At 40.4% G+C, this 27,471-nt stretch overlaps 1 protein-coding gene across 4 annotated transcripts in view; it reads right to left on the minus strand.

The window, feature by feature from the left end:
- Ctnna2 (catenin alpha 2) overlaps window positions 1-27,471 on the minus strand; it is a 1,136,313-nt gene that overhangs the window by 87,857 nt on the left and 1,020,985 nt on the right. For all 4 annotated transcript variants that reach the window (XM_059258010.1, XM_059258006.1, XM_059258007.1 and 1 more), the window contains 3 exons: window positions 14,553-14,645; window positions 13,382-13,538; window positions 3,334-3,534 (listed from right to left, as the gene is read on the minus strand). In XM_059258010.1, coding sequence (XP_059113993.1) covers window positions 3,334-3,534; window positions 13,382-13,538; window positions 14,553-14,645 — 451 coding nt within the window. The remainder of the gene's footprint in view (window positions 1-3,333; window positions 3,535-13,381; window positions 13,539-14,552; window positions 14,646-27,471) is intronic.

The following is a 27,471-nucleotide window of genomic DNA, read 5'->3' on the forward strand; positions in this document are numbered from 1 at the left end:
GTGTGTGTGTGTGGTTTGTACATGTGTGTATGCTTATGCAGTGTGTGTGGAGACCAGAAGTTGATGTCAGGTGTCTTCCTCAATCACTATATATCTTGTTTTTTTTGGAAATAGCATCTCTAACTGAACCTGGATCTCATCAGTTAGACTATGCTGGCTGGACAGTATGTCTCAGGGTCACCAGTTAGACCAGATTGGCTGACCACTGAGCCCAGTGATCCTCCTATCTCTACTCCCTGGGAGCTGGGATTACAGATGTACACTACTGTATCCAAAATTTTTACATGAGTGCTGAGGATGGAAGTTCAGTTCTAAATTCTTAAATGGCACTGTCTTCATAGCCATCTCCCCAGCCTTGAACCTCTCCTTGTCTTCACTGGTCAGTACCACCTCCCCCTCTCTATTCGCCTCAGTGTCACCTTACTACCCCTTTATGTTCTTCACAAAACAAATGGCCCTTCAGGATGAACTCCAATAACCTCGTAAAGAAAAGTAGTCAAATCTAAACAAAACATAAAGGGCCAGAAAGAGTGTGTATGAGCCAGAGAGGGTGAAAACTGTAAGAAGCGTCATTTTCTGAACACAACAGGGCAGCTGCAAACATGAACTCACAGCAGTTATGACAACATGTGCGAGTCTAAGCCAAACCAAATCTCAACATGGAGAGGGGAGATGGACATGAACTCTCAACCCTAGTTGTGAAGCTATTGGTAAATGTTAGCTGATGGAAGAGGGAGAGAGAGTTTTCTCTAAGAGTATAGCCCTGGTGAGTTCCATTGGAAGACCACACATCCAAGAATATTTGGGCAGGAGAAATTTATGTGTTTCTCATTTGTTTGCTTGTTTTTTGGACACAAAGTTGGGTAGGTAAAGGGGGTAAATCTTGGAAGACTTGGGTGGTAGATATTATCAAAACACACCATATATAACTCTCAGAGAACTTAAGAAAAACAAAAAAACAAAACTGACTTCCACCAGGACCTGCCTGAACTGCCACCGTCCACTGACCCCTTCTGTGCAGTATTCAATATCTTCACCCAGCTGGATCCCCCACACCTTTCTCCAGGGTCTATCTTAGAACATCTCCTTGATCCTTCCCATTCACACCTTCTCCCCAATCCAACAGATTGAGAAATGGCCCCACATCTAGTGTTTCAGCCTAGCATGGCATCCTTGTCTGGCTGAACTACAACCTATCTCTAGGCTTCTGCCAGAGTTCTTCCTACCTATCCCTCAATTCACAGGTCCCCTCCCATACCATATCCAGCCTTCCCAATCAGCTATATCTATTCCCACTTTCTAGGCTTGGATCAGAAGGCACAACAAGCACACTAGCCCAGTGCACTTCGTTTACCTGACTTCATTCCACGCAAGCCATTTCCAACCTCTGGACATAACCCACCCACATATCCTTTCTTCAGCCTCAATGTGCTCTGCCCATCTCAGACTTAGAATTAAGGCTAATAATTGACAAGTGGAACTTCATGAATCTAAAAAAGCTTCTGCACAGCTAGAAAAAGCAAACAACTAGGTCAAGACAAAGTCCACAAAATGTAAGAGAATGAAGTTGTTTGTGTGTTTTTTGTTTGTTTGTTTGTTTGTTTGTTTTTCTTGATGCTTCTAGGCTAACAAGGATTTCATAATAATGTTTTTCTATGCAAAAGAAAACAGATTTCTACTGATGTCATTCACCACTTTGGAACACAGGACTGTGTCACCCTTCAGACATATCTATTTTAAATACCTGATTGTGTCCAATGTCTATATGTAAACTCCCAGGTAGGGCTATCATTGGGGTTGGAAGAGGAAGATTATTGTGTGGATACATCTGACCCAATTCAGCTCATTCTTAGCTCCATACAAAGCAAAAATTTCTCTTTTTTCTTTCCTCTAGTTTTCTCTCATTTCCTGGACATTCCAACCCCTCAACATACAAACAAAAATGCAAGGGATGAGGTACTTAAGTGTCTGACATCTGATATTAATCAATAACAACGATTCTCTCTCTCTCTCTCTCTCTCTCTCTCTCTCTCTCTCTCTCTCTCTCTCTCTCACACACACACACACACACATATTCTTTGATACATTTTTCAAAGTTATAGAACATCTCGTTAACTCAGTGATAGACCAGAGAGCTACAAGACTCTAGAAGTAATTGCTCCTTCTTGTGGAGAGTGGATGAAGCACTAAGGAAATATGGATTATTGACATGAGCATGGCCATGTAACCCCTGCCTCAGGCTCAGGGGAATGGTGAGACCTTCTAAAGTTAAGCTCAGTGTAATGGCAAGACCTTTCCCTGTTCTGAGTATGGATGTTGATAAATGGTTGACCTTTATCGAAAAGTAGCAACTGCAGCTTCAATCAGAGATGATTACATGATCATGACCCCCTACAGAGACACCTCTACAACACAGCCTAACAAACCTGCTTCCCCATTCATGCTGTATATAATATTCTTAATCTTCTGCCACTCCCAGTCAGGTTTCTTGGACCCAGGTGCACAAGCCACATCACATGAGCAACAAGTCCCCAGTGGATAGAACATAACCTGAATGAGCACATTCAAGCCCGGGTAGACATTAAAGTCTAATCCCTTTCAGTAGCACTGGCAAGTTTCTCTGAGTATCTCACATCCAGGCTCCCAGAGCAGCAGTTCTCAACCTGTGGGTTATGACCCTTTGGAGGTCACATATCAGCTATCCTGCATATCAGATATTTACATTATGATTCATAACAGTAGCAAAATTATAGTTATGAAGTAGAAATGAAAGAATTTTATGGTTGGGGATCACCACAGCATGAGGAACTATATTAAAGGGTTGCAGCATTACGAAGATTGAGGACCACTGTGTAGAGCCTCTGTGATTCCCTTTGGTTATCCCACGTTCTTCAGGTTCAATTCTCTCTAGAAACTGATGAAGATATGCTTATAAATTCACACTTAAACCAACCTCCAACCAGATCTAAACCTTTGTGTAGCTTTGAGACCATATTCCTGTCCCTTATCAGGTTCAAACTTCTACTTTCTCATCTGTAATTTGGAAAAAAATCAAAATTTCTCTGCTTATTTCTTAAAATTCTTGTGAAAATCAAACAATACTATACTTGAAAATGACAAAGTGATATATGGAATGTAATAAAATTGTTTTTCTCCTGTTATTCAAACCCAAACTCAAGAAACAAGAACATTCACATTTTCTAGACCTCCCATGATACATAATAATAATTAGAAGCTTCAAGGACTGTAGAAGAAAATGTAACTACTGTGTGTTCAGATATTGAAATCAACCATAGCACTGACATTTGGAACAGCTATAGCATCCATACTTACCTGTTTCTGAAAGCAATTTTGTGGCTTCCAGCACCTTCTCAGTATATACCCCAGCTTCATAGTTCTCCATCTCTGCATTGATGATGTGAATGACCCGTGCTGCCCGGCCCCGTATGGCCCCAGCTGTTCGGTCCAGTGTATCCACGTCCCCCTCTTGGAGGGCAATCACACATTTGTTCACATCCTCCAAGATGTGATTTTCTGTGAAAAGGACACACACACATTTATATGACCTTGTGCTATTCACAATCTAATGACTAATCGAAAACTATTTCAACAGTTCCCAGGAGTCCTCACCTTGTAGATCCAACTACATAAATGATAACATGAAATGGTATTTAAAGGGCATCACTAATAATTACAATAGTAGTTGTAAAACCTGAGCACCAGCCAGAGATTTTATTACACAGATGCTTTGGCAAAACTTCCCAGTTCCTGACTCAGTAGCTGTACTGGTTAGTTTTTTAACTTAATACACACAGGGGTAGAGAGAGCCTCAAGGGAAGAATTGTCTCCATTGGAATGGCCAGTAAGCATTTTGTGGAGCATTTTCTTGATTGATGGTTGATGTGGGAGGATCTGGCCCACCTTGAGTAGTGCAACCCCTGGGCAGGTGGTTTGGGGTTCTGTAAGAAAGCAGACAGAGCAAGCCATGGCAAGCAAGCATGCAGCTTTCTTCATGGATTCTGCTTGAACTCCTGCCGCCAGGTTCCTACCTTGAACCCTTGCCCTGACTTCCTATAAGGAGGGACTGGGATCAGGGTTTGTAAGACACATAAATCGTTTCCTATCCAAGAATTGTTTGGCTCAGTGTTGTATCACAGAAATAGAAAACCAAACTAGGACAGTAGCTTTGGGGTGAAACCTAGGACAGTGAGTTTCAAAGAAATTCCCAGGGGATGCTAATGGGGTTGGTGTGGGGAACCCTAATTTTGAGACCTACTGATAAAAAAGTAATCCCTTATTTTGTTTCAAGGAGTGAAACTTATTGCCCAGGGAGGGTCTTTTAAGAGTTGTCATGACAGGAGCTGGAGAGATGACTCAGCAGTTAAGAGTGCTTGCTGTTCTTGAAGGGAACCCAGATTCTGTTCAGAGAATCTATATGAAGTGGGTCACAACCATCAGTAACACCAGTTCCAGGGAATCCAACATCCTCTTCTGGCCTTTGCAGGCACCTGAATATTCATGGTGCACATATATGCACTCAGGCACATATATGTCCATATAAAATAAAAATGAGGTTGAGGAGTCATGACAGCCAACAAAAAGTCAATCTGACCTAGAAATATTATCTCTCCCTAAAAAGAGCTGAAGCTTTAGACTCTTGAATACTTGACCATCTTCTTTTGAGGAATGACTTAAAAAACAGTGTAGGATAAGCCAAGCCACTTGGTCCATCTTCTGAAGTCATGTCATATGGAAGGTATAGTCACAGAGAAAATGGGATTCAGGGGAAAAGATGACAGAGTTCCCTTGAATGAAATACAATTCAGTCTGTGGTGTTTCATCGGATTACAGTCAAGGCAAGCACTATTCTCATTTCAAAGACTACAGTAGGAGACAAGCACGCAGGAGGAAAGCCAACTATTGATGTACAGATATGCACACTCTCACAGTAGAGCAAGTGGCCCGTTTCATTTCCTTGTCCAATGTTAGACTGTAATTATGTCTTGTGAGTATTTTTACAATTTTCACAATTCTAAGGAAATTCTCAAAAGTTCAGTGCTCTAAAGAAAAAGGAAAATAACTTCAAGCTGAAAATTATACACAGGCACACACGCAACTGTAACTATAGTGACTGAATGCCCATGCCTCAGTGTATTGAAATTTCAAGCATAAATTTAAGCAGTTCATTATTGTGATGCTCTAATTTACATTTAAAACTAAGTAGGGTCAGTGAGATGTAGCAGCCTGCTTAAATTACTTGCCACGAAGCCCGATGGCCTTAGTTCAATACCGGAAACCCACAAGATGGAAGGAGAGAAGTGACTTCTGCAAATTATCCTCAGATCCCCACAAGTTTACCTTGGCATATGTGCACGTGTGCGCACACACCACACACACACACACACACACACACACACACACACACACACACACCAAAACAAAACAAAACAAACAAACAAACAAACAAATAAATAAACAATAAGGTTGAATAGAAGCTGTAGAAAGTGGATATGCAAAATAGTTTAAGGACATTTTATATTTTTAATTTTAATTTATTTGTGGTACTAAAGACTGAACCTAGGGCATAACCTATTGCTCAGCAAGTGCTCATTTCTAACTATATTCACAAAGACTTTTATTTTCAGTTCTCAATTTTGATAAAATGTTTCACTAAGTTGTTCGTGAGGGTCTTGAACTTACACTGTGTCCAAGGTACATTTAGAACTCAGAACATCCTTGCCTTAGCCTCCTAAGAAGTGGGACTATCAGCCTTTACCTCCAGGCTTGTATGAAGTCATCAAATTGTCTGAGTCCCAACATTAAGAACTAAGGACTTTAGGTGGTGACCCAGTGGTAAGGGCTGAGTACCAGTGATGGAATTACTTCCCTTCTAAAAGATAAGTCATAGAAATACCACCCCTCCCACTGTGAGGAACTATAGTGAATTGAGTTTATATGAAGGGGCAGCTCTCCCAAGGAATCTTCATCCGGGAATTCAACCTCCAACACCATGAAAAACAGATTTCTATTGTTAATAAGCAACATGATTTATAATATTGTTCTAGCACTGAGCACACTAAGATACACACACACGCGCGCGCGCACACACACACACACACACACACACACACACACACACAAAAGCACATGCTTTCAATAGAACTGGCTTGTCTATTGTCTTAAATAATCTGCTAACCTTATAAAATTATAGCCACCATATTCAATGACTAGTAGAAGGGTTGAATTTTACAAATTTACAAAATTTCTATCGCTACTTCTGATTTCTATGTTCCTATAGGAGGAGAATTGAAAACAGTATCTGGCAAATCCTAGACTCCATTGAAGATTTCTCCTACTTTCCTTAAACCAAGCACTCAGCACTCATGAACACACAGGGCCTGTGGCAGCAGGTCACATAAGACCTCTACAAGTCTGAGTCTGTCAGGGTCCCTGATTGTCAAGGGGGAAATGGACACGGGGCCCCCAGAAACCAAGAAGTTACTTAATATTGATACCTCTGACAAAGGGAAAATCAGTTTACTCTAACAGAGTGTCCCTGGTCATATCAACCACATTCCAGGGCAGGCCCCATGACTAGAAGTAGTTGGCCAATGCAAAATGGACTGTTTGTTTCATTTGTTTAGGCACTTTTTGTCTTAGTCTTTTGTTTTTATTTTTATTTTTGTCGATTTTTTAGGGAAAGAGGGAGTGCATGAAGTTGGTGGGATGAAAGCAGGAGAGCTAGGGAGGAGTGAGGGGAACATAATCAAATATATTGTATGAAAAAATCTTAATAAAAATAATTTTAATAAAAATAAGCACTTGGAGGTAGGTGTGTGTTCCTTTAGGAGACTGCTTCAGAAACTGCTAGGTATAATCTACTATTCACAAAACAACATTAATTTCAATCTCATATTTCCCCACTCAAATCATCCTGTTTCTTTTTAGTGCATTAAATGTATTTATTATTATTATTATTATTATTATTATTATTATTATTATTATTATTATTGTGTCTGGGAGGTAAATCAAGCCACAGTATGTGTGTGGAGGTCAGACAACAGCTCTGTGGGGTCATTCTCTCCTTCCACCTTTACAAGGGTTTTAAGGATTGAACTCAGACCACCAGACTTGTGCAGCAAAAGCCTTTCCTGCTGAGCCATCCTGCCTTCCCTAAGTTTCTTATTTCTACATTCTTTTGTTCTTTAACTTCAAGTATAAGTTAGAATGGAAAAAAAAAAACGATAAAGGTATCTATAAAGACTGGCTAGTATTCAGCTTTCTTAAACTTTACAAAGGCTTTTTTATGGTGATTTTTTATAATGGTGATATTTTCTTGAGTGAAACAGCAAAGCAAGGTTGTGAAAATGTAGATGTAGAAAGATTTTATTTTTATTAAGGAATTCCTGGTAACCATCCCTTCCTGGGATCCAGACTGCATCCTGTGAACTCACCTGAGCAGACACCTTAGGAAAAGGCTGACTCATAGGAAAGTATAGGGTATTTTAAATAGAGAAAGCTGACTGCCATAAGCCTCCATTCCTGCAGATGGATTCCTTGAGATAATCACGCACCGTCCTGGCCCCTGAAAGGGAGCAACTGGGAGGGGCTTCCTGTTTAAAACATGTGTTCACACTTACATACTTCTGGAAATGACATGGCAGTGTAAGAACAGGCTAGCTGTTGGTGTTCTGTGCAATTGGAAAAGATGGTATTTTGCAACAGACTGCAAAGCAAGGGAGGCTGTTAATTATGTTGTTAATCTCTTTGGAACTAATACTTTTACAAAAAACATCTAAAAAGTCCATTTATGATCCAATAAATTATAATGACATCAAAGGTTTTAAAAACAATAATCTTAATTATTTTCCAAACTGAGAAGTTGCATCTAATGTATTAAATCTAAGGAGAAAAAAAAAGCATACTGTTATAAATAAAGCTTTGCTCATTTGAAAGAAAGCAGCTTAGCTTAAAATTGTTACAACAAAAATATCTTTAATCAACAAAATCAGGTTATTTATTAGATAGTTCAACAAAATTAGTATAATTAATACTTTATTCTACCTAATTTCCCATATATTAAGTAACTTATTATCATTTATTTTATTTTTTGAGACAGAGTCTCTCTATGCAGCTCTGGCTGTCCTGTAACTCACTCTGTAGACCAGGCTGGCCTTATACTCACAGAGACTCACCTGCCTCTGCTTCTCAGTGCTAGGATTAGACGTGTGCACCACCAGTCTGGACTCAGGTTTTTAAAAATGTTAAAAAAAAGTTTGCTTAGCTGTTTTCAACCTTCCTCCAACTACAAATGGCCATTATGTAAAAATCAGTCAGAATTCTCTCATAATCGCATTATACTAATTGATGGCATATGTGTGGAAAAGCCACTAAGATTCAGAGTATCTTAAAATATATATATATATGTGTGTGTGTGTGTGTGTGTGTGTGTGTGTGTGTGTGTTTTGGAAAATCTAAGTGACAGCAATGTGTTTGAGGCCACGTTCTTTTTTTTTTTTTTTTTTTTTTAAAGATTTATTTATTTACTATGTATACAGCGTGTATCCCTGTAGGCCAGAAGAGGGCACCAAATCTCATTACAGATGGTTGTGAGCCACCATGTGGTTGCTGGGAATTGAACTCAGGACCTCTGGAAGAGCAGTCAGTGCTCTTAACCTCTGAGCCATCTCTCCAGCCCGAGGCCACATGACAGCAATGTGTTTGAAAGGAGCTGGTTCTGCCCATGTCGACATGAACCTTTTGGTCAAAAGGCAATTTTTAGTGTCTTCGTGGATTCTTGGATACTTTGGCATAACTTCTTCCTTATACACGCTGTATACTTACACCAGAGACCAGTGTGCTTGGAATCACATCCACCTCACATACATCAAGGAGGGTGGTGAATTCTCTGAAAGCAGAAGCCACATGTGATTCAGCTTTGAATTTTTGCCAAGAGAATGAATATAGCGTGTACTCAAGGAAGAGTGGTAAGTCAACAGGCCCATTCAGGGAATAGATCCACCATGCACTTTTATCCTAAAATAGTTGGCAGAGAAACAACTCCTGAAGGAAGCTGAGAAATACTGTTGTGAATAGAAAAGAGCAGGGGTGACAGAGTTAATAAGGCATGTGTGCTCTGCAGGTGGCTTAGTGAAGAAAAGCTCTCATGTGCCATGGCTGCTGCACTCATTGTCAGGCATAGTTAAGTACAAACACCAGAAAACGTGTTTGCAACAAGTTGTATGACATGCTCCCTTGGATTTTTGCAACCTTTAATCTTTTAGAAAAGATGTAATTTTGTTATTTAACAAAGCAAAATCAATGACAACCAAAAACAAAAAAACAAAAAACGTAGGAACCACAAAGCTTATTTTGAAGTTCTTATTCAAAACCAGTTAAGGGACAAATATCTTCAAAGAAAACAAACTCAAGATCCTACAGTTTCATTTGTTTCACTGGTTTTGGTTTTTAATAGGAGGAGGAAGAAGGAAAGACAAACAAAATAAAAGTCTTGGACATTATGGGATTAATGGCTTTTTACAAATCTTAGCTCTCTACAATTTTGTGAGCCTAAACCTAAGAATTAAACTGTCACACAGTTAATGCCAAGGCATTCATTCTAGGGAACTATTAAAAATGGTACTTTTTGCCCAGTGAGAAAGGTTGGAGTGTTCTAATACAGCCATTTCACAGTTTTATGAACCTAGACCACAGCCGAAAATGGTGCTCCCGTAATTCTAATCGCCAGCATCATTGCTCTCCAAACTGTTGGTTGCTGTGGATATCGCTCTGTATAAATGAAACACTGATTGGCCAGTAGCCAGACAGGAAGTATAGGTGGGACTAACAGAGAGGAGAATTGAGGGAACAGGAAGGGAAGGGAGAGACCTGCCAGCCGCCGCCAGGACAAGGAAGATGTAAGGTACCAGTAAGCCATGAGCCACATGGCAAAGTAAAGATTAACAGAAATGGGCTTAATATAAGAGTAAGAGCTAGACAATGATAGGCCTGAGCTAATGGCCAAGCAGTTTAAATAATATAAATGTCTGTATGTTAATTTTATAAATGGGCTAAGGGACTGCCTGGGCTTGGTGGGGCCTGGAGAGAAAACTCTCCAGCCACAGGTGGTGTTCTGTATGAACAAATTATACATTCGGATGTATGAATTCAGTTAGTGTGGAATTAAAAAAAAAAACTATAGTCATTCAAAATGAAGGTGTCTATGTATATGTGGGTGTATATGTATGCATATGTACATGTATGTTTATGCATGTGTTTGTGTATGTGCATTAAGGTATGTATATGTATGAGTGTGTGAGTATGTATGTTAAATACATGTGTTTGAGTGTGTGTATGAGTGTGAGTGTGTATGTGAGTATGTGTATTGATTTTTATATAGAATTTCCTGCCAGAATACTCCCTTAAGAAGAAACTGATACACAAAATGCCGTTGATATAATTCTGAAGTATGTCCTAGGCCAAACCTGCAATTTACCAATGCAAATGTTTGACTCCAACACAGAGAGGAGATGGGAAGTAGTTTCCCCAACTATCTGGCTGTGTCTGAAGCCTATCAGCATGAACAGAGTGGGTTGTGTGTGCTTGTCAAGTTCTGTCTACAGAAAGGTGCCTGCTGCCTGATTGTCGACTCAACAGGCATGCTCCAGCAGGCTCTGCCAGCCTGGCTCCCTGACAGTGCCTGTTCATTTTCCTGTCGTGGCATGCGGCAGCATTTGTACCACTAGGGTTGGACTGCACGGTGTTATCAGCAGGAGCCAAAGCTTTTTCTTGTTCGAAGTAATAATGAGATGCACAAAGGAATGGCAGGAAGAAAGGTGGCAAAGAGGCAGGCCTCAGGGGAAGAAAATTAAGGAAAGCTTGGTGCTATTCACAAAGACTGAGATAAGACACTCCCCTCCCAAAGCCTTGCTTCTCTCACCCTTAGAAAATTTTGGGCACATATTTGAAGAAAAGGATAAGTTGGGGGAACTTTTGAGTTCTCAAATGTTTCCTCTCTGGACAGGGTAGTGGATAAATACTTTCTACTGATATGTAGGCAGTTCACAGGAAGTTTTCCAAGGGGTGTCAGGATTGTGGTGTGTGAGACTGAGACTGGGTGGGAAGCCTCCGGACTCTTATTGAATAGTCATTCTGGGGCGGGGGTGGGGGGGGACTAGAAAATAAGTAGTAACCAAAGCCAGCACTAGTGGCTGGCTACTTTCACATCCTCCAGCATGCAACTCTGATTGTCAACATTCCTCCCTTAATAACTCTCAGCACATTAGATGAGATGTGTGTGCAAAGTGACAGCTACAATGTTATGGCTCAACCGTCAGCAACCAAAAGCTCTAGGGATGGTGACGTGATGTGTCCTTTAATCAGTCGTACCCTAGAAAGGGGGCTATTTTAAATGAACAGCTACTTTAAGATAGCATCCAAAGCCAAGCGCCTAAGGAATGAAAAACAAGGCAAGCTTATGAAGAAGGTGGGTGACTGGAAACTTGAATGACGAACCTAGAGCTGGAAAAGGAGCTGAAGTGAAAGTGGAAAAGCATACAAGAAAGAAAGAAAGAAATTTCCATTCTTCCCTGATTTATTGAGAACACTGTATATTTTCTGCCAAAAAGACAGTCTGGATTTTAATGCCATGTTTTTAGAGCTGTCTACCCCCCTCAATGACTTACTTTTGTCAAAGGAACACTTAGAAATATTTGTATCTTTTTATAGGATTTTGGTAAGAGTTAAAGAGAACAGGAGAGAGCCAGGCAAATTAGAGACTCTGAGCATGTGTTAGCTGGTTTTCCCCTCTGCCTTGTCTTGCTCTCCATCATTGAAAACTGGGCTTTTGGATTGCCCATTAGATCTATAGATCTACAGACTGCATTGCTCTCAGACAAGCCTTTAACACAGCCTGCAGTGGAGATTCAGTTTCTTCATGAAATGGAAAGTATACAAGAAGGGAAAATCGCCAAGCATAAGCACAGCAGCCTCTGCCGAGTCATCTCCACAGCTATAGTTATGGGTCCTGGTGGCCTGCCTCTCATCAATGAGAGAATTGCCTCTGTCAGGACTCAGAACCACCCCCCCCCCCAAGCAGGTCAAGTTGTGGCAAGTGCTGTGTGAGCTGCTGGGTATGACTTCCACACACCTGTGGGGAGAACCAACACCTTTTCAATTAGAATTTTCAAGGATTACTTGATTTTTTTTTCAACAACAACAACAAAAAAATGATGTTTGCCATGACCTCTTCCCAACTGAGACCTGTTCAGATAAACTGGAGCTAAACATGTTTGGTCAAAAAGCTCTTTGGAATAATGCCCACTTGCTGGCAAGTAGCCAGATCTCGAAATGGCACTGATGAAGTTCATTGAAAGTCAGAATGTCTTCATCATCATCGGGATTTTCTAGCCTCCTCCATCCTGATTATGTTCATAGAGAAGAAAGTTGCAATTACAGTGGTGAGTGCCTCTGTGTTCCTTCACTCCATTCATTATACATCTTCCCAAGTATATACGCAAAACGGTGTGACTTACAGGGTTCATCATGAGGCTACCTGCCTCATCACAAGCCTTCACTAGCAAAAATTTCTGTTCTAGTTTTATTTCTGTTGTTATGATAAGATACTCCGAGAAAAGCAACTTGGGGACAATGGGACTTATTTCAGATTACAGCTCTAGGATACAGTTCATCATTTTGAGGAAGTCAAGGCCGGAATGTATTAAACTAGTCACAAGCAAGAATCAAGAGCAGAAGGAAATGGATGCACACATCCTGACTTGCTTGCTTGTGTTCAGCTCAAGTCTTCCACTCTTATACAGTACAAGATAGGGAAGTGTGACACGCACAGTGGGCTGGACATTACCACATCAATTAATATAGGACAATTCCCCATACACAGGGCCACAGGACAACCAAATGTAGTCAATCCCTCATGGAGACTCTCTCCAGGTAATCCCAGGTTGTATTACATAGACAAGTAGAATTTCTTCACATACCTATATCAGAATAAGTGATTGCCTATTTTAAGGCATAAGTCAAATGAATTAACCAATCCAAGTATATGGGTCATTTATATGTGCTGAAAATCCATCCTGCTTAACAAAAAATGAAAAATCTAAAATGGACTATAAGCCTCTTTGTTACAATCTGTTCAGGTTCTGAGATAGTCATCAGAAAGTTATAGTTTTTCCCTCAAATGCCCTGACTCGGTGTCTTGAGATAAAAATTTTTTCAAGAGGGTGTTGTAACCACATTTGCTGGGATGACTGAAAACTCAAAGACCAAAGACAGGCCTTGAATCACAGACCCATATCATTGCTGAGATACTTCTTATCTTGTCAGCTCCCTCCAGCTCTCTGGTGAGGGGCCTGCAGGTGACTACCTGAGACAGAGAGGAAGTCATCCACTGAGGTGATGTCATCCACAGCCTCAGTCAGCACTCGGACCTGCTTTTCCCACTGGTCTTTGAAGACATCCATGTTGTCCTGAGCAACTTTGCTCTGTGGCCGGGCAGCCAAGGTGAGGGCAGCGTTGATGACCTGTGGGTTAGAAAACACGGGGACGTGATGATCACATTCTTCAGAAGGGAGAGAAACCAGTCAAAGCACAAGTCGGAACCCCAGACCTTGAAGTTACTGCAGATAAATCAGTTGTCAGTGTTCAGCACAATCAGAAACTTGAAGAAGGAAGTTTTTCCTTTTTGCCACAATTACATTTTGTTGCTTCTTTTGAAGATACAGTAATTAGCCTCAGACTTCAAAAAGTATTTGCTGGACAAGTCTAATTTTCTTAGCACAGATGTGCAAGAAATATATCCCTTGCTTTCTTCATGTGCAAGCCTATAATTTACTTATTGAGATAAGGTAAATAGATGTAGAACATTTAAACCATAACCCCAAACAAACAGAATGGAGTCAATATGAGTGCAAATGATGATAATCGCCACTGTGATCCTGAATACACGGAGTGGTTGGAATTTCTTTTTTGAGAAAGGTAAAACTGTAAATTCTTCTGGGTTGACAGTTAACATATTCCAGTTAGAAAATGATGGAGCTGAAAGTGGCTAAGGAGATGGCGTGGTGAGTACAGTGATTTCCACAGACGCCTAAGTTGGGAGGCCTAGAACACATGAAAAACCACGAGTGGCAGCACACTACTTAACCCAGCCTGGCAGGGTGCAGCGGAAAGTGGATCTCTGAGGCACAGTGATCAGCTAGCCTAACCAAATCCATGAACTTCAGATCTACTAAAAGACATTTGATAAAAACACATAATAATAATAAAGAGAATAATAGAAGTGGACCTCTGGCCTCAACGCGCATGTGCATTGCACATACCTGCTTGCCACAGTGCAACCCGACTAATGAGAGGGAGGGAGAAAGACAGAGATGGGGAGACAGATAGAGAGAGAGATAGAAGGAGAGAGAGAGAGAGAGAGAGAGAGAGAGAGAGAGAGAGAGAGAGAGATCAAGTAAAAAGAGAGAGGTTTTGTATAGAGGGCCATGACTCTTGGGATACAAAGGGACTTTGGAAGCCAAGCAAAGGGCACTTACCTGGGGACACAGGCTGTCAATCTGGGTGGCTGCCATCCTGACTAACTTCACCCCTTCCTCATTGTTAGAGATAGAACAGGCCAAATTGGCAACCTGTGTGGAAGAAGAGTCAAGTGAAAAAACTGAGTTGAAAGAAAGAGAAAAAAAAGGAGTGACCTGTACTTTTCAGAAAAATGTCATTCACTTCCAGCATCCCATCATCAGTATAATAAGGCCACCCTTCTGTGCTAAACCATGGGATACTCCTTAGTGAGTTCAGGCACGTCTACCTGAAGACCAGACTGCTAATAAGAAACTACTGCTTCAAGATCCTCAAACATACACAAGCATATTTTGAAATGAGGTACTTTGGACATTTCTCTCCTTTGCACTGCCCTGATTTGTGCTCGCTTTCTCATGAGCCCCTGAAGACTCATCATTCAGTAAAGAATACCATGCTCTTGGCTGCATCCATCCTTGACTCTTTCCAGTGAGAGAAATGCTACATGTGATGTTTTGCATTTGAAAGACTTATCACATGCTGAACTAAAGCTCTCTACAAATGGAATCTACATCTGTCTAAAGATACCAGTCAGCCAATGCAATGCCCTCGTGAGGAGGTAAGACTGGTATATAGAAAGACTGTATGACTGGTGGGATTCATAGAAAACTATATAGCCCACCTCTACCGTAAAACAATATACATTTGGTTTTTCAAGAACATTAAACAACCCAAAACAGCTAAAAACAAAACAAACAAATTTCAACTTCCCCGAACAAGCAGCCCTATTAGGTTACTTTTTTTTTTTTTTCCTCTCATCAAGGAGTAAGACTTGGTAATACAAGGTCAGAGTAAGACTTGGTAATACAAGGTCAGATTGACTGGCCAAGGTCAACAGTACACAAAGCTGCCATTAAAACTCTGATCCATCCCATCAGGCTGCTGTCAATAAGTCAGGAGATTGAGGATTAGAGAGGCTAAAAGGGAGGTTGATGGGCGGTGAGGGCTGGGAGCAGCACAAGAAGAACAAGTGACTAGCAGAGGGACAATCCCCTGGCCCCTCTGGGCCACAGGCATTTTGTACTCTGGGTGTCTCTGGTCTCTAAAACAGTCTGCTTCTCTGGCAGATGCCCTAACACTCAAAGAAATGAAAATGAACCGCCCATTTAGATAATCGCTAAGGTGGAGGAAACCTGAGGTGGGCAGTGCAGGGACGTGGGTGGAGCACAGCGCTGGAATGGACAGAGGCTTAACCTCTAAGCAGCTCTGTGAGTTCTCCACAGGCAGAGGGATGTTGCCTTATCAGTAACCAGAAACACTTTGATGGTGAAGTATGAATACTTTCCAGAACAACCTCAATGCATCATCAGGGTGAGAATTGCTTTTTGAAGATTGGTAAGAAAGATGGGGGATACTTTATGTCTATTACGATGAGAATATACACTGCCAAAATTACAGCTCCAATGAGTTACAAATATTGTCTTCTAGTTTCTTGTCACCCATATTTAAATGGCCTTCCCCGTTACACTTAGTTTTTAAAATAAGTTTGAGAAAAGACAATGGTGCCTCATATTCACTCACAGTAAAGGACACCAGGGGCCCATGAGCACATAGCTTTTGAGATGTGACACAGGGGCTAATACTGACGTCTCCCAATTTCATTTTCTTTTGGCTATATTTCATGGTTTCTATTCTGTCTCCATTTTGGTAAGTATCATTATTATTGTATGCCTTTCAAAGATTTATTTTATTTTTAACTATGAGTATGTATGTACATCTGCATGTGGGTGTGTGCACATGAATGCATGTACCTGCATAAGCCAGAGCTATCAGACCCCCATAGGGGTGGAGTTACAGGCAGTTCCTAGACACCCTATGTGAGAGCTAGAAACCAAACTTGGGTTCTCTCAAAGAGCAGTACAAGATTTTAAAGGCTAAACCATGTCTCCAGCTTCCAACATTTTTTGTATGTTTATTCATTGTACATTCCCAGTGACTAATTTAGTACCCAATACAGGTCTTCCACATGTGTTGACTGAATCATTAAAAAATAACTGTTAACATGAGTGTGTAGAAGTTGCTGTACCCAATACAGGTCTTCCACATGTGTTGACTGAATCATTAAAAAATAACTGTTAACATGAGTGTGTAGAAGTTGCTGTGTACAATGATTTGGAATATGATTTCCATGGGAGATACTCAAAATTGAGTTACGATCATTTGACTAAACAAATTTCACTATACCTTCTAATCAGTATTTACCCACCCTATGGTAAACAATAGCTCCTACCTACATTATAGTTTTTGTTGTGAACCCCAAATGCAGCCCTCCTTATTCATAGTAGCCCAAGAAAAATCAGAATAGTGTGGGCAATTTTTTGGAAACGTATTTATTTCAATTTGGTCTTTTAATTTTTAATTGATTTCTTTCTGTATTGATGTTGAAAAACTGTTTATATCATGAAATACTGGTTTTATTTTATTGTTCTGTACCATCCTTCTTTGGTATGTGAGACAGACTTAATGTCACATTTTTTAAAAAGTGCTGTATGACACCAACATGAAAATTAAAGTACTTCTGAAAACAAGTCTGGGTTAATATTCTCTTGCATTTCTTAAAAAAAAATAACAGTCAATGAAATAATAGTTCTGATTTCTGAATGGCTATAAGAAAAAGAGAGAAGGAAACAAGAACCAGATGGTGTTTCTCATGGAAGGGCACGGTGAGAGTTAGTGTTGATTGTCAACTTGACAGGATCTTGTATCACCTAGGAAACAAGCCTCCAGGCCCATCTGTGAGGGATTACTGAGATTGGGTCAGTCTCTGAACACAGGAGTGAAGAATTATCTAGATTAGTTTAATTGGAGTGGAAAAACTCACTCTAAGTATGGGTGGCAGCCCTGGGGATGCACCTTCTAGGGGATTAGAAAAAACTAGCTGAGCACAGGCATTCAGTGTCCATTGTTTGTGGCTGCAAGATGACCAGCTGCCTAAGTGAACACCACCTTGACTTTCCTACCTCAAAAGATCATATTCTTGAACTGTGAGCCAAATAAATCCATTCTCCCTTAAGTTGCATTTGATATGGTATTTTTAGTAGCAACAGGAAAAGCAATTAAGACAGCTATAGCACTATCTATAAAACATTTTCTCCACCAAAAAAAAACCTAAAAGTGATCAACTTGTATAATTTACTCAATTTTGACAGAAAATACAAAAGACAAAAACAAGTGTAGAACTTCTTAGAACATCAAGACTGCTATCATGAAAGTCCTGATGGTAAGAAATGGGTAGAGGAAAGGTCATAACACCTTATTCATATCCTGAATAAAATAAGCTGCAAGCATGTGCAATTATGGAAATCAATAAATGTATAAATTAAAGTATATTTAGTGAAGCCAAAGAAACTTAAATGTTGGCTAAATATGTGTTGCTACTATGGAGTTATTCATATTTAAGAAGCATGATGATGATGTATTGATTGTTTTAAAAGAGATTGGGGCGGGAGGGGGGATGGATCAGCAATTATGAGTGCTTACTGCTCTTCCAGAGCACCTGAGTTCAGTTCCTAGCACCTGTATCCAGAAATTCACAATCTCCTGTAACTACAGCTCCAGGGGGATCTGATGCCTTCTTCTGGCCTCCAAAGGCACCTGTACTCAGGTGCAAAAACCTTCCCCCATACACACACATAGTTACAATTTTTTAATTTAAAGAGACAATGAACATGTTGATGAACAAAATAATAAAATGGCTGGTATTTATTTACAGTTATATGAACTTGGAGAAATAGGAGGGGGTATAAGACAGACAAGACTGGCCAGCTCTTTAGAACTGTTGAAACTGTGTGACATGTGATGACCTATTATACTACCTTGATATATGGCTAAAAAATACTTTACAATAAAAAGATTTAGCTCCCATGCCGATATCACCAGCTCTGGAAAACCTTTTTTACATCTTAATGGGTTAAAGAAAAGCTTATTATAAACCAGAAAAATCTGAGTTTTGTTGGAGTTGAAGCTTGCACACAAATGAGCATGCTGGCCAAGCACAGAAGGACATCTTGTTCAGACCAATGCTGGCTGTGCACTTCCTATTAGAAGCAGGCTTAGGAGGGGAGGAGAGGTACAGGGCTTCGAACAACTGGACTCTTTCACAAAGAAAGAAATACCAAACTGTAAAATCCAGACAGTGACAAGCTTTTCTTCCTGCATCTCTTTGGTTTCTTGCCCTTTGTTTAAATAAACTCCATTGTGACTGCAGTGTAAAGTAGAAGCTCACCATCCAACAGAACCCAGCAGGAGGGACAGAGCTGGCAACAGTGGGCAGAAACAGACAGCTGGCACTCTCCTCTATCCTCCGATTATTTATTCTCTTTAATTTCCACAGATGCACAAATCCTAATGTCTGGCAGCCTCTACTCTGCAAAATACTCCTACATTTAATTCCACTTAAAATCAGAATTCCATTTACCTTCTCTTGTACTCAGAAACATGCTGAGAGGATTCCGGATTGCACACTCAGGACTTCAGTATCTCAGAAGGCAGGGTGTGTGTTTGAAACTGGTCATGGATGCCATCCAAATCCCTACCTTCCTTGTTTCATTATGGCTTTCACTCTTCTGCTTCTCCCACAAACCACTGCCATAATCATGCTGAACAGACTTTCCTGAGTTTTGATTTTTATAGCTCTGTCAGTAGATGACCTATGGCTTTGTCTTCCAGGTGGTTTTCATGAATAACATAGCTTCAACCAACTAACACTCCCTAAGAATACTGCAGGCAGCAAACGCCTTATAAATGGTCTTGATCGTCTATTCTTTAACTACAAGTCCAATGAAATCTGAATCTTCTCAGCTGAATAAAATACCCTATTTTTTGAAGCATGACTCGTCTCTATGGTCATTTTAGTACAATGGGACTGAGAGAGTGAGGGAACAAATCGAAAACTAATGTCATTAGACATTAGGAAAAAATAAGCAAAAAACAGACAATAGACCATGAATAGAGCATAGACTGCAGCCCTGAAGACATTATGTAGTCTGATTAAATTTGATACAATTTTGTATCCTGCTTGAATCAACCAAGCAGGTGACATTATGGGATGTCCATGCCCAGCTGGATCTGGCCTTTTCTTTCTCCATTCCTGAATTATTTACAGCTTAACTGAGACAACAAGAGTTATCCACCCTCCTGGACGCCTAGAAAACAATATAGTTTATCATAGGATATTAAATTTGGGGCTATTAAAATTGATGTGGGATGTCTGAAAGTTGGATGGGCCATAAGCATGGTGGGCAGAGCTGTTTGGTGAACCAATTGCATTATAGCCACAGTGAAAAGGAGTCCTCTTCCAGAACTTTTGAGAGAGAACTGAATTGGGGGAGGAAAAGCTGAAAAGACTGAGCTGGTGATCTTTGCATGGCTTCAGTGCCTTAGAACAAACTGTCTTTGGGAAAGGAAGTAGCTTGTCAACCATCACTAAATCGTGTGCTTGCTGACCCTAAGACTAGGGAATGTGAGACACTCAGAACTATGCTCAATTGGTAAAGTGCTTACTGTGTAAATGTGGTGATACTCTGTGCCTGCAATCACAGTGCTGTGGAGGTGGGGACAGGATGAGACCATACCTGGAGCTTGTTGACCAGCCAGCCAACTCAGTCAGCAAGGTCCAGGTTGAGGGAGGTGAAGAGCAACTGAAGGAGACACCCTGCTTTGACATTTGACCTCCAAACTCTCTCTCTCTCTCTCTCTCTCTCTCTCTCTCTCTCTCTCTCTCTCTCTCTCTCCACACACACACACACACACACACACACACATACACACACACACACACACACACACACACACACAAAGTTCTTTAGAAATTCAAAAAAAAGTGTTCATTACTATTTAATATTTCATGGAGAGGTCAGCTAGCCATCCTTTAATCTTTCTTTACTGACTGCTCAGTTAGTCAATCTCTTTTCTGTTCGGTGATTACTGTATTCTTTTCCTTACTTTCCTTTACTTTCCACTGTGTAAGCAGGTGAAACAAACAATACAATTAGCATACTGTGACAGAAAATAAACCCATAAGGAAAACCGGTGCCAAGTTTTCTGATACAATAAGTTGCTTCCTGAACTCAGTTTGTATTATGATTGGCATGTGCTCCCTAACTCTTTAATGAACAAAAACAGCTTGTCAACATTCCCAGGACACTGATGGAGTGGTGAATTGATGATAATCAGAACCATGTCAAGGCCCCATATAAATATATTATGAATATTTAAATTAAAGAATGTCCAATTGAGAGCTAGAGACGTGGTTCAGCAGGTGGGAAAACATAATGCTTGTGCAGAATATCCAAATTCAGTTTCTAGAGCACACACTGAGTGGCTTACAACCTCTATAACTCCATCTTCAGGAGGTCCATCTAATGCCTCTGACCTCCACATGCACCTGCATTCCACATGTGAATACCTACACACAGGCATATACACATGGACATAAATGAAATAAACCTTGAAATAAACCTTAAAATATATGTCAATCTTATTTGAACACTTACCGCACCCCCCCAAAAAAAACCAGTCCAACAGTCAATATACCTGTAACACTACTGCACTTTAAATAACCCCAACTTGTAAAGTATTCAGGCATTTAACTCCAAAGTGATATGAGATACATCTGAGTCATGAAAATGCTTTCTCATTTTTCTGAACCTGAAAAATCAAATTACATATTCAAATATTTGTTGTTTCTGTTCAATTCCAAACACTAAACATATTCCACATAATCAACCTCCAAATGCTGTACCATTTCATTTATTTTGTACCTTCAGGTATCATAATCATGTCTTAAGAAGGACATACTTTTGAAATAAAAGCGAGGTAGCAATTCAGAGGTCCATAAAGCACTTAGTCCTTGTGTTAATATTTCACCATCACTGTAAAGTTGAGGAAAAAATGAACTTATTTACTATTAAAAAGGATCCATTCGCCATTTATTCCCATGGCCATATGAAACCAGAGAGAATAGAGGGTAACAGAAATTCATGAACTCTGTTATTCTCTGTAAACATGACAACATGGAGCACGTTAGATTCCACCTGCAGCTTTATACACACTCATGCATTGATATAACCTGCTATAAGAGAGCATTAACATGGATTGCAGCTTGTGCCTAGAAGTCAAGATCCTTCAAAGTCCCCACAGCTAGCTTGCAGTTGAATGCTGCAAGGTGAGGGAGAGTTGGTTTTCTTTAGTGTAGTTCTTCTTATCTTGACCATGTTCCAGTGGATGTCTCCTATGCCCATGCACATATGGATGGCACTAATTAGACTCAATTATAAGTTAAATATTATTCATGCATAGAGGAACCTCCATTTCAGTGAGAAGGCAGAATTTAAGCTACTCATCCCGTAGTATCTGCACTGATTGGTCCTAAGTCATTTAACTGAAGTGGTAAGCTTCTGCATTTAAACTATGCATACTGTTAAGTCTTGCTTAGATAATTTAGAATGCCTACTACAATGTAAACTCTGTGTAGATGGTTGTTGGACTCTATAGTTTAGGGAATAATAGCAAAAAGGTCTGTTTTGGTATGCAGAGATGGCTCAGTAGTTAAGATAAATCAAAGATCTTCTGGAGGATCCATATCTGGTGGCTCACAACTTCCTGTAGCTCTAGCTCCAGGAATAGCTGACACCCTCTTCTGGTCTCTGTAGATATCTCACCACACACACACACACACACACACACACACACACACACACACACACACGACATACACAGAGATACACATGAATACACATAACTAAAAAGAAAAATAAATCTCTTTTTTTAAAAGGAAAAGAAATCTGCTTATGTTCAGGATAGATGTAATTTTCCCCTAGTATTTTCAATCTATGGTTCAATGAATTCTTAGGCATTAAATCCACAGATACAGAGGTTCATGTGTAACCTGTTTTAAAAATTCGAGTATTACTTAGGAGACTAAGGGGAAACAAAAGAAATAGTGATAGGTTCAGAGATGAATAGATAGCTCAGAGGTCAAGAACTCTTGCTGCTCTTTCAGAGGGTCCCAGTTCAGTTCCCAGCACCCATGTTGGGAGGCTCATGGTCTCTGGTCAATGCAATTCCAGGGACTCAGTGTCTTTTGATATTATTTATTTCATCTCATATTCCAAATATTCTCAATTTTCTATGCAATTTTACACATTTTTAATACTTAATTTCCCCCATACCACCCCCCATCTTTTTTTTTTTACAGTTTTACATTAAGTCAGCATTTGGCAGCTAAGAACTGAATGAAGAAGATGCAGCATTCTGCTACACAGACCTGCAGAGAAATTTCTTTGCAGTACCATCATCAGTCCTTGCACCCTCGTCTGTAGTTAGACACCTATGACAACACAAATCTGCATGTCTAGGGCTCCTCTGGGGTGCAAAATAGCTCCTCTGCTTGTGTTCTTAGGGAGACACGCACCACTAGCAAATGCTGTGTGCATGCCTCTGCCTAAATTAAAGTGATCAGTCTACCCTGGTGACTTTAATGGAGGTAATCACCAGCTCACATTCATGAACAAATTGATGTGCCTGCTTCCTCGCTGAATCACTCAGCATAAATCTATACCCTTCATATATAAAAACCTCTGTGGCTTAAAATAATGCAATAAAACATCACCTAATGTGTTCTTGAAGCTGCTTCATCAATAATGTGCTGGTATGTGAAAGGATAGCAGTGGCTTCTCTTATGTTATCTAAAATTATGCAATAGATGTAATCCCCTTTTAATTACCAAAGACCTCCGGAGATTTCATTTTCTCTATCTTCACATCAAAGAAGTGAAGTATCATTACTCTCTGCTATTATTTTTCTTCCTGAGGTCCCATGAAAGTAAATAAAAAAAATCTTCACATTCTAGTGCATAAAAGATGTTGACCTTCATATATGTAAGCTGAATACTGGCAGTGTGGGAACATCAGGTCTTGCCTCTAGTGATGGATGTGAGTTGTATTAAGCCATCCATTGCTTGATGTTTGGGGGTGTCCAAGAACATTTGAAGATCCTGATGAGTAAGTGAGAACAGTCTCTTCCTGCAGTCTGGTCACAAGTGGAAGGGTGAAGTCAAGGCCACATCCAGGAGTCTAACCATCCAAACCATTAAAGGATCTGTCCTTTTGCACAGAATTCTAATTTAATGAGAGATGGCCCAGAGACTTCATTTTGTTCCAGATTGTCTTTGGAGATTTATGGAGAGACTAATCCTTTATAGAAAATACCTCTACCAATTAAATACCTAGCACTATGCCAAAGTAAATTCATAGTCCATAAGTCTCTGAAGACTTAATTACAATGATCCACAGGGATCAGGTTTACTGAATGTACAAACCTCACTACTTACCACATACTATTGCTTTTTGCACTATTTATAATGTGTGAGGATAGAGGAACCATGCCTACATATACAATTAAGTGTGCAGATACACATAGATATACATCTTCAATGAAACTTGAAGCTAGTCACTGCAGCTCCAGGGGACTTGATGCCCTTTTCAGCCCTCTACAGGCACGCCCACCCCCACATACATGCACATGAATAAAAAATAACGAGTATTCATCTCTGAGACCATCTTGGCTCCTATACAAGACCTTGAACATAGAAATGTCACTCCAAGGCAGCTCCTGCCATCTTGAACCTTCTGGAACCTCCATCCCTGTGAGCTCCTACTTCTCCCAAACCTTACTGTGTCACTGATAACCAGTTAGAATCCTTTGCTGAGAAAACAAAGTAACTGTTCCAAGAATTTATACTTTTTCCTCCAAGACACTGTAACACTTGAGCTAATTAAGGTGTACCTCAGAAACTCTGGGCTTTCCTGCCAGCCTTTGGAAAGGTACATAGGAACAAAGAATGTTCCTACTCTAACTTCATCCCCAAATCGTCTGTTTTCTTCTTCCTCTGATTTTGCCAGTAACACTTTACTATATCATCTGGTTTTGTAAATAAAGTTTTACTGGAACACATATTTGTCAACGTACGTAATTTCTTTGACTGCTTTTGCATGACAAAGGCAGAATTGATTAGTAGTGACAGATAGCACATAACACCCAAGTCAAGAAGAGGTGATATCTATTGTGGCACAGAAAGGGATTGTCAACTTCTGGTTTAGACTGAAACATGGTCAGAATCAAGGATCCATTTCTGCAGGTCTGTCAAATATAAAGGTATTCTAAAGTACCTTCATAATAGGAATTGAATGATGTATAGATTATGGTATTTGTGTCATTTTTTTTTTTAAGTTAAGCAGATCAGGAGCTAGGGAAATGGCTCAGTGGGTAACTGCTTGCTGTCCAAGAATGATGACTGGAGTTGAATCCCTGGAACCCATATAAATGCCAGGTGGTTGTTGTTTTGACTTTGGCACAGTGGCTGTGCCTTAATCTACTGTTAATCTCAGCCAGCAACTGCAACTCCATTGTTACTAGCCTGCTTCACTAGCAGTGGCTTGGCTGCCCACTGGCCTTGTCACTGATGCTAAAGGTAGCTTTAACTAAATCTCTATCGTTCTATTTAGGAATAAGACCAGAGATTCAAAGGCTGGGGTGAAAAGCTGCAAGCTCAGAGAGACTGAGTGGTAACGAATTAACCCTCTCTCCTTGATGGTGTCCACAGAAGACCCATGCTTCTGCTTTGCCAAACCACAAAAAGCTATGCTCCTCTAAAGCCCACCCTACTACTTCCTATGTCTCTGTCTATCCCAGATGCCCCATGATTACTTTGTGTCAGCTAGTTGCTAAAACAGCCTTCTGACCCAAGGTTAAATTTATTTAATCAACGCAAATGCAAACTCAAACTTGGGGTTCACAGTGTGATCGAATATCCCCCAACAGGTGGTAATGGTGACCCATCTGTAAACTTAGCAGATGGGAAGGCACAGACAGAGTGTCCTAAGGCAAGTTGGCTAGCATACTAGAGGAAATGGTGAGCTCCAGGTTTAGTGAAAGACCCTGTCTTGATGTACAATGTAGAGTGATTGAGGAAGACTCTTGGAATCAAAATTAGGCCTTCATGCACACCCACACAGGTGCATACACACCAGCACACACATATGCACCTACACACATGTGCAGCACACACCACATACATAATCTAAACAAGTAATAAATGAATAAATAGTAAGGTGGATCAGAAATAGGTCCATGTTTCTTTAAGAAATAAGAATATGTATAGTCCAAAATCTATTTATCTATTTTAAATTGTGTGAGACCAGGCAAAAAATAAGAAGAGGAACAGGAGGGTTAAGTATGGTATAACATGTGCAGAAGAATTTTTAGGATGCCACGTCAGCTCCAAAGAAGTACATAAGAATTTGCCAGTAAACAGTCAAAGAGTAGAATATTTGGGTTTGTATTCAGGGAGCTCTTTTCTCTAACTGCAGCCATACAAGCTACCCATTCCTGAAACTGAATGATCAGACCACTCCAGAAGTCTCCTTATATTAATCATACAGCATCCTCTACAATCATGGCCTCTTTTGGCATTTACTTTTTCATCAGTCTCCCAGTTCCAACTTATCCCAAAACATGCTCTCCATCTTGGGCTTAGCTCCACCCCACTCACCCCACCCCACCGCCACCTTAACCCCAGGACAAAAACCTAGGCATTCATCACTGTAATGGGTATTGTCGGAGTGGAAGAGCTGTGAACCAGACACTTGCCATCCAACTTCAGATTTCACGTATGTGAATTACACAAGCTTTGGGAAGATGACCCGAGTCATGCCCTCTCCACGTAGTGAAAGGCCCTAAAGAAGTGACCAATATGAAAGTTCAAGCCCTTTAACAGCTCCATCTCTGCCTTTCCTACTTGCAAATTCTCCATCCTCCCACTTGAATTTCATCCTAGAACCTTCCCATGGCCCATCCCTCCAACTTGTTCTACCTTATCTGTGCTTCTTTAGTCTCTCTTCCTTTATTACGCATTGCTCTCTCGCCTTCTTCAAGTTCGTTCATGGGCTTTCAAATCTTCATTTAGTGATCCCAGTTAGAATATGGGTGCAAAGTATAGTTCCTCCTTTCTATATCACTTCCTTAGGAGCAAGTCCACCCATTTCCAGACCAGGTAAAAGCCTGGGTCCCTCCATCGTCCAGGGGTAACATCAGGAAACTCTATTAAGACACTATTTCCTGTGTGGCATACATGGGCTGCAAAGAGGGTTCCGAAAGAAATTTAGATAAACAGAGCTTAAGCTTTAAGCTGTTTGTGCAGAGAGTGGATACAAATGGTACCAGAGGAAGTTAGTTTAAACTGTTTGTACAGAGAATAGATACAAAGGATGGCTAAGAGAAAGTTAACTTGGGTTGTTTGTATGGAGATTAAAGACAAATAGTTATTTATGCTAAAAACAGGAGATGATGTCAGGGCATAAACAACTTGTAAATAGGGTGATCTTTAAAATGATTGGTTGGTTCCTTCATCCCCTCCTAGGGTTCTGAAGTTTTCTGGTATAAAGAGGCTTACTGCCCATCAATAAATGAGTTCTTGCTTGACTTGACTCCCTGCTGCGTCTGATTGTCTCCAGGTAAGAGGGAGGCTCCGTGGGCCTTTCCTCCGTTCGGGGCCACCTCTTCACAGGTGACCTAAGTTCCCAGTGGGGCAGGTCCCCACAATTTCCGGGGTCATTACAGGGTCAAGTAAGATCATGACAAAGCTACAGAGCCATCCTTAGAATTTCCCCAGAAGTCATCTCCCATGTATTGACATTCATCCTGCTTCTTCTGTCAACAAGTACCTTCATATATTTGCTCCATGATGTCTACTTCAAGCTTTCTGTTTACAGCCGCCTGAATGTTTTTACCTGGATAACATATTCACTCAGCAGGCACTCTCAACGATTCCTCACATCTGCTACAGCCACCACTTCTTCCTGCCACTGTCCTGTAGTGAGA

The sequence above is a fragment of the Peromyscus eremicus genome, chromosome 3, assembly GCF_949786415.1.
Source record: "Peromyscus eremicus chromosome 3, PerEre_H2_v1, whole genome shotgun sequence".
Lineage (NCBI taxonomy): Eukaryota > Metazoa > Chordata > Mammalia > Rodentia > Cricetidae > Peromyscus > Peromyscus eremicus.